The 8129-nt window shown below is 37.8% G+C and overlaps 1 protein-coding gene and 1 non-coding gene across 3 annotated transcripts in view; one reads left to right on the top strand and one right to left on the bottom strand.

Annotated features, from left to right (window-relative positions):
• Positions 1-4513: 4513 nt before the first annotated feature.
• trnar-ucu lies at positions 4514-4585 on the bottom strand. Its single transcript has one exon. It is a non-coding gene; the product is annotated as a tRNA-Arg (tRNA).
• Positions 4586-6503: 1918 nt separating this feature from the next.
• The window catches only part of LOC124400759 (gamma-aminobutyric acid receptor subunit rho-1-like), a 10780-nt gene continuing 9154 nt past the window's right edge, over positions 6504-8129 (top strand). The window contains exon 1 of one of the 2 annotated variants that reach the window (XM_046872505.1): positions 6504-6759. In XM_046872505.1, coding sequence (XP_046728461.1) covers positions 6650-6759 — 110 coding nt within the window. In that variant the 5' untranslated portion in view covers positions 6504-6649. The remainder of the gene's footprint in view (positions 6760-8129) is intronic. The other variant, XM_046872506.1, reaches the window with a different exon arrangement.

Below are 8129 nucleotides of genomic sequence, written 5' to 3'. Positions count from 1 at the left end.
TACATCAGAATACAAAAATTCAGTTCTTTTAATTCTTTCTTTCTTTCTTTTTTTACTTTCTTTTTTCTTTCTATGTATCGTTCTTGCTTGCATTCTATCTTTATTTTTATTTTATTTTTAATCTGAAAAAATATTTATTTTTCGGTCTATTCATCTTTCTTTCTTCTTTTGCTCACACCTTTTCTCTCTTCCTTTTTTTCTCTCACTTCTTTTTCTTTTGCTCAAACCTCTTTCTTTTTCCTCTCTTTTGCTCTTACTCCTTTCTTTCTTTCTTTCTTTCTTTCTTTCTTTCTTTCTTTCTTTCTTTCTTTCTTTCTTTCTTTCTTTCTTTCCTTCTCCTGCCTGCTTGCTTGCGTTTTCTCTTTGTGTGTGTTTGCTTTCTTTCTTTCTTTCTTCCTTTTGCAGGCTTTTTCTCCCCCATCAGCACATGGACAGAACAGATCTAGTGGAAAATCTTCCCAGAAGAGTGGAAGTTACAGAAGAAGTTACTCAAGAAACGACATACAGTCCTGAACCTGTCGCCTGGTGTCCACAAACTTTTGCTCATATAACGTACGTCTCCAATTCACGTCATTCGGCATTGTTTTTATCCCCAAGCTGTCGGTCCACAGGAGAAAATGAGAAAAGCTGTAGTTTATATCCTCAGTGAAAATCAGTCAGCGGCGACACACACGATCAGAATCCACTGCATCTGTTCCTCTAACAGCAGACGCTGCTGGATAATTACGAACTGCTGCACTGATACAAACAACCTTCAGTAAACTGTCTGAATTCATTACCTGTAGCACAAATGCTGAACTACCAAATCTGATTGATCAAAAGTTTGTGGACACCCGACCATAAGATTCGTAAGCGCTTCTATTTTGAACATCGCATTCTACATTACGTTTCCATTTGTTGTTCCACTCTTCTGGGAAGATGTTCCACTAGATCTTGTGGAGATTTGTGTTTATGCTAAAAAAAACCAGCGTTTTGCTAAAGGAGGCCTGGGGCGCTGTTCCAATTCATCCCTAAAAGCAGGCCCCTCAAGATCTTCCAGCTTCTAGCTGGTTTGAAAAAAAAGCACATATGGATGCAAAAGTCCGGTGTCCCAATACTTTTGTCCATCATTCAAGTTGAATCTAATATGCTCAGTCTGAAAATTATTCATTTTTTAGCTGAACAGCTTCAGTGCAATTCAGAACGCATCAGTCAAGTGTCCAAATACTTTTGTCTGAATATTGTAGGAAGGAAGGAAAGATAATTGTCCCAGAGATGTTAGAAAGCTGGGGTCAGAGTGCAGGATCAGCCATGATACAGCACCCGGGGAGCACAGAGGGTTAAGGGCCTTGCTCAAGGGCCCCAAAAGTGGCAGCATGGCGATACCGGTGCTTGAACCCCCTCCGACCTGTAACCCAGAGCCTTAACCCACTGAGCAACAATAACCAAAGCGTCTGATCTACTGTATATCTGCCACTAAAACACGTCTGATTGTGTAAAATGAAGTTTTGTTTCTCCGTCTGATTCTAAAGCGCTAAAGCAGTGAGTGGTCTATGATCTCGGGGGCTTTTCTTTTTCCCGCATTAGCTTCATGAATAGACGTTTGAACTGCGAGCCCTGTTCCGTCAGTCAGCTGACAGCTGCTTAGCAGAGATTACGCACTAATGAAGTGATACAAACGGGGGAAGATAAAAGGTTACGTAATGAGTTCAGCTCGGCATCGAAAAACACCACCCACCAAATCCTGATTAAGTCTGCATGGGGGGGGGAGTAGGAGGGGAAACAGATGGAGATGTTTTTAAAGGCAGGAGAAACAATGAGGTGGGAAAATATTCCTGAACATTTACAATATTTTATATGTTCGACTGATGGAAGTAAAGTGACAGAAAAATAATTGAGAGACAATCACATTCGATTAAAGCAGCGGCTTGTACGTTTTTACCGCCCTCTGCTGGCCAAGAAGTGAATTGTGCAATAAAAAGATAAACCCAACACTGTCACTATGTCAAAACTGTTTAATAAAGAAAACACATTTTAAAGAAACTTAATATTTTTTTAAAAAAAGAAATATGTCAGAGCTGAGAGGTGGAGTTTCTGGGTCAGAAATATGTCATCACAAATCTGAAGAATGTAGCATGAGTTAAATTACAAATGTTGATGAATGATTCATCAATTAATTATTAAAGAATACATGAATAATAATGTCATAATTTAACAGTTACTTACAAATGAATAATAATAGATATAAATAGCAAATAAATACAATCAACAAGCAATCAGAGGGATAAATACGTACATATATACATCAAATGCATGTTAAAATTAAATTACAAATTAATAACAATCAATGAATTATCATAAAAAAAAATACATAAAATATTTTTTTAATTAAGTTCATTCTACTACTAATTATAATAATACAAATGTATTTAATGAATAATGAGTACAAATCCTTTTCTCCTTCCTCAGTGTCCAACTACTCATACAGATCCTCATCACTCTGTCGATCCCTATTCTGTTTCTCCAACCTCTTTCTCCTTCTGTTCTCCTGCACTTCCTCATTCCACCACCACGTCTCTTTGTCTTCCTTTCTATTTCTAGATGTTACACCAAGTACTTTTCCATCTGTCTCCATCACTCCTGCAGTAGTTTCCCAATCATCCAACACCTCTTCACCTCCACCGAGCCCCTGTCTGACCTCTTCCCTGAACCTCACACTACACTCTTCCTCCTTCAGTTTCCACTGAAATCTTATTCTTCTTTTAGTCCTCACTCCCCTCCTCTTCTTCTTCATCTCCAAAACCATCCTACAGACCACTATCCGATGCTGTCTAGCTACACTGTCCCCTGCCAACACCTTACAGTCTCCAATCTCCTTCAGGTTGCATCTCCTGCATAGAACATAGTCCACCTGTGTACACCTTCCTCCACTCTTATACGTCACCCTATGATCCTCCTTCTTCTTAAAATAAGTGTTCACCACTGCCATTTCCATCCTTTTAGCAAAATCTACCACCATCTGCCCTTCCACATTCCTCTCCTCAAAACCATACCTACCATCACCTCCTCGTCACCTCTGTTCCCTTCACCTACATGCCCATTAAAGTCCGCCCCAATCACCAATCGTTCTTTCCTAGGTTCACCTTCTACCACTTCATCGAGAATCTCCTCCATCTCACAACCCACTTGTGGAGCATAAGAACTGATGACATTTATCATCATCCCTTCAACTTCCAGCTTCATGTTCATCACCCTCAGAAGCTCTCTTCACCTCCACTACACTCTTACTGTACTCTTCCTTCAGAATCACCCCTACACCATTTCTCTTTCCATCCACACCATGATAGAGCAGTTTAAACACCTCCAATGTTCCTGCTCTTACTCGCTTTCCACTTGGTCTCCTGAACACACAGCATATCTACCTTTCTCCTCTCCATCATATCAGCTACCTCTCTCCCTTTACCAGTCATAGTGCCAACATTTAAAGTACCAACCTGAACCTCCACTCTCCCCTACTGCTCCTTTCCCTGTTGCCTCTGTAGACTGGCTGGGTTTATTATTAAATAAATAGCATTATTCGTATTTAATTAATTAATCATACTATTTTAAATAATTAAATAAATAGCATTATTAGTATTTAATTAATTAATCATACTATTTTAAATAAATATTTATTCATAATTTAAAAAATGATACATACATAATATATAGCATCAAATTACATGTGAATAAATGAATTAAATAAATACATGCATGCAATAAACAAGCAGATAGATAGATAGATAGATAGATAGATAGATAGATAGATAGATAGATAGATAGATAGATAGATAGATAGATAGATAGATAGATCGTTTCTTTCTTTTTTTTTTTTTTCTTGCTTGGAATTGGTAAAACAGTGCCATCTAATGGACAGAAGTGTATGGACACCGGATCAGATTTGTCCTATTCCACATTTAGTCTCTATATAAAATAAGTTCCACTGTTTTGGGAAGATGTTCCTTCACATTTTGGAGTGTGCTTGTGGAGATTTGTAAGATTTCTTTTAGCCTTAAGGGTGTTAGAAAGTCAAGTACTGATGTAGGTGAGAAGGCCAGAAGACAGTAAACTGTACCGTTGTACAAACTGGACATTGACTAAAATATATCTAATATATCTAAAATATATATGTTTTATTTCTATAGTTTTGGTTCTTGAGAAGATACTAAAATGGTATTAAAATATGTTACACGTGGTATCACTTTTTCGCTTGTGTACTTACACAAAACGTGGATGGGAGGACGTGACCTACAGAGTCTCTCACACACAAACACACATTTTATGAAGAGATTATGGGGGAAAAGCCAGGATGAAAGTGTGTTGTTTCACAATTACAGTATTATACTAACTTTCTTTCGGCTTCTCCCATTAGGGGGCGCCACAGCGGCTCATCCGCATGTTTGATTTGGCACGTTTTTATGCTGGATGCCCTTCCTAACGCAACCCTCCCCATTTATCCGGGCTTGGGACCGGCACTAAGAGTGGCTGGGGTTGGTTCCCTGGCCGGGGATCGAACCCGGGCCGCATCGGTAGAAGCGCCACATCCTAACCACTAGACCACCAGGAACCCACAATTACAGTATTATACTGTTTACACAAATTACGGAAGGGTTACGTAAAAATAAATAATAATAAATCTGTTAATGTAGATGGATCACAGTTGAGGTGGTTTGTTGTCACGTAGAGTCAGAAATGCTGGGAAAAATCCATCTCTCTAACCGACCTACCTATAGTGCATCCGGAATTGCCTGTAGACCTCCGAATGCAAACCGTCAATAGAGAAGAAGAAGAAGAATCATGGCGGTTTTTGGTGCTTGATTTGAGACGTGCATATCAGCAAAACAAATGTAGTTTTTTAGTTTGTTTATATCTGATTAAAGAAAGGAGGTCGTGATTGAATGTGTGTTCGCGTTAGAGGTTTTTAATTTCGCCTCTTTTTTTATATTTTTAATAAAAATTCTCAAACAGAAAAATACATGCTGTGTTTATATTTATATATATATAATATCCTTTTTATTCATCTAACAGAAATGTTTTTGGTAATGTTTCACTCTAATGGTGTGTTTGCAAAAAAATAGTATTTTTTCCCCCTAACGTTGCCAAAACCTGTCAAAGAGAAAAGACATTTTTCAGAGATTTTGAAGAAACTTCCTACACGCTGGTCCTGGTGATGCCATTTTGAGTCCGGATCCTCGAGCGGTTTCTGTCTTGCATCATGTCAGAGAGTTTCCTCTGGTGTGCTCGTTAAGGATCTGACTCCACATCCGGATTTGTGTGAAGCTGCTTTGTGAGAAGGGTTGGAACGCCGGCACAGTGGGTAGTAGCATTGCCACCTCACAGCTCCAGGGTCCCTCATCTTGTCTTGTCTTGTCTTGACTTGTCTGTGTGGAGTTTCTCACAACAATCTCCTCATCTCATTTGGGTTCCTTCGAGTTTCCAGGCAAAATAAACCCCTACAGATAGAGAGATACACTAGACTGAACTGTCGAATGGTGGAAATGAAAATGATGTGCATGATGTTTTGAGATGGTGCGCTATTGGAACAGCTTCAGTCTCCTCTCTAGTGGTAGCGGGTTTAGCAAGGCCTTCTCCGCTGGCCTCAAGTCTAAGATCAGAATCCCTGACTTCCATTCTCTTCATTTCATTCCACATCCATCAAAAATAAACAGGTTCTCATCCATGTTGCTTGAAGCTGTTGCTGTAACCAATCATATTACGATTTGGCCACTCCATCAGGCGTCCAATCGCGTCGGCATTTTCACGTCCATCGATTGGACGGTCAGAGAGGCCGCACTAGTCAGAGCTCACAACCTGCATCTGTAGCAAACTGCACAAGCTGGAATACATCCGTGTGGATTTGATTGCTGCTTTTGTCTTCAGTTCATGTTTTTTTTATGAACCGTATATTTTTTTCTATCCTGTCGAAGAAAAACGCAAAAAACGTAATAAAAATACTGGACTCGTGTTATGAGGTTAATATGTATAAAATAAAATAAAACTGAATTGTGTTCATTGGGTTTCTTGCGTCTCGATTGGAATGGCATTCGTTCTCACTGTCGATTGTGACGCAGTGATGTGTTCTACTGTGTTTCTCCAGAAGATCCATGCTTTCTAAAGCCTTGGTGTCCTAATAAAAGGTGGACTGGTTCAGGAAGAACAGGTAAGGCCTTGGTGTGAAATGCACGGCGTCTAGTGTTTCCATGGACCAGCATTACCTCCTGACGTGTGTTCACATCTCACCCTTTTTTCCATAGACACACTTTTGGCTATATAATATATATATATTAGAGATTATCTTGATGGCTACAAATGTAAATATGCAGTGCTATTATGTAATATGAAGTAATATTCATAGGCTCGATCCATAATGGCTGCACTGATGGATTTAGGGAGAATATAATGCGCATTAAATCCATTCCCTAAGCAGTGCGCTTCTGTAGGGAACCTGAATTGGTTGAGACCGAGCCTGGGGTATTATATTAGGGAGGGTGTGTGTTTGTGTGTGTGTGTGTGTGTGTGTGTGTGTGGTATGGGATGGGAGTGTAACCCTGAACTCGAAGGGATTTGTTGTTGTTTTCATTTTTAATTGGAAGTCAATCGATAACGAGGCGCGCGCTTTGATGAGGTCGCCATGCGCGCGGATCTGCTCGTTGCCCTGCTGCTGTGCCAGGAGCTGCTCGGTGCGCGCGCCACAGGAACCGCAAAGGGAAGGAGGAATGTTCACACCTGCAGCCAACTCAGGTGAGAAACACATTTTGCATCACAACACATTGCACAATACATGTGCAAGAATTTCACATTTTCTGCAAAATGTATCAAAGGAAAAAATATCCCAGTTCCCTACATCCCTATTCCTTTATTTATTTTTTTTTTTTGCATTGTTTTATTTTCCCTTTCAACATCCTCACAATGAGCTCATCTCTTTTTCTTTTTAGTATTAATACGATTTTGTTTTCACCAGGACAATTCCTACAAAATTTTACATTTAAATAACAATAAAAAAAAAAGACAACCTTCTTTAAAAAAAAAAAATAAATAAATGTATTTATATATATATATATATATATATATATATATATATATATATATATATATGTATGTATATATATATATATATATATATATATATATATATATATATATATATATTTTTTTTTATTTTATTTTATTTATTTTTGAAGGTTGTATTTTTTTATTAAAAAAATATATATATATATATATATATATATATATATATATATATATATATATATAATATTTGTATTTTATTTTATTTTTTTAAAGAAGGTTGTCTTTTTTTATTGTTATTCAAATATTCAAATTTAAAATTTAGTAGGAATTGTCCTGACGAAAACAAAATCTTATTAAAACTAAAAAGAAAAGACAACCTTCTTAAAAAAAAAAAGATATCTATTTTTAATTTATAACTTTAATTTTAATTTCAATTTATTTTTATTATTTAAAAAATTTCACCCTTCCTTTAATTTTATCTTCCACCAATTTTTCTTCCCTTCCATAATTTTCCTGCATCTTGACAGACATTATTAAACAATCGAAGCTTCTAGTTTGAATTATGCACGAATCCCTATGCAAGTGGAAATCACATGAACCTGTGGAGATGCTGCGGTCGAGACTGTGGTGGTCGTTGATGTAAGTTTTCGTAAAAATGTGTGAAAGCATGCTTTGTGGCAGATGAGGGTGAAGGATAGTCTGGATGATGATGGGGGTAACTAACAGTGCGACCTGGACCACTTTGAATGGTGCTGTTCTTGTGCTTCTCAATAATTGATTAATTACCTGAATACTATACATGAAACACACATTACAGTGAGATAGATGCAATCCCTAGGGATTTTTTCTGTGTGTGTGTGTGTGTGTGTGTGTGTGTGTGTGTGTGTGTGTGTGCGTCCTTGCATGGAGCCACATCAATCAGTCAAATGAATGTCACCTGAAGGATGACCAAAGCATCTCTCTGATTAAAACTCAACTTTAAATACGCTGATGCATCGCTTTAAACGTATCAAACGTGAAAAAAAGCAAATTCCCAAATTCCCACCTTTAGATAAATGTTGCTTTGAATTCCAGCACTACACACACACACACACACACAC

The sequence above is a fragment of the Silurus meridionalis genome, chromosome 18, assembly GCF_014805685.1.
Source record: "Silurus meridionalis isolate SWU-2019-XX chromosome 18, ASM1480568v1, whole genome shotgun sequence".
Classification (NCBI taxonomy): Eukaryota; Metazoa; Chordata; class Actinopteri; order Siluriformes; family Siluridae; genus Silurus; species Silurus meridionalis.
This window is presented reverse-complemented; position numbering and strand designations above follow the sequence as displayed.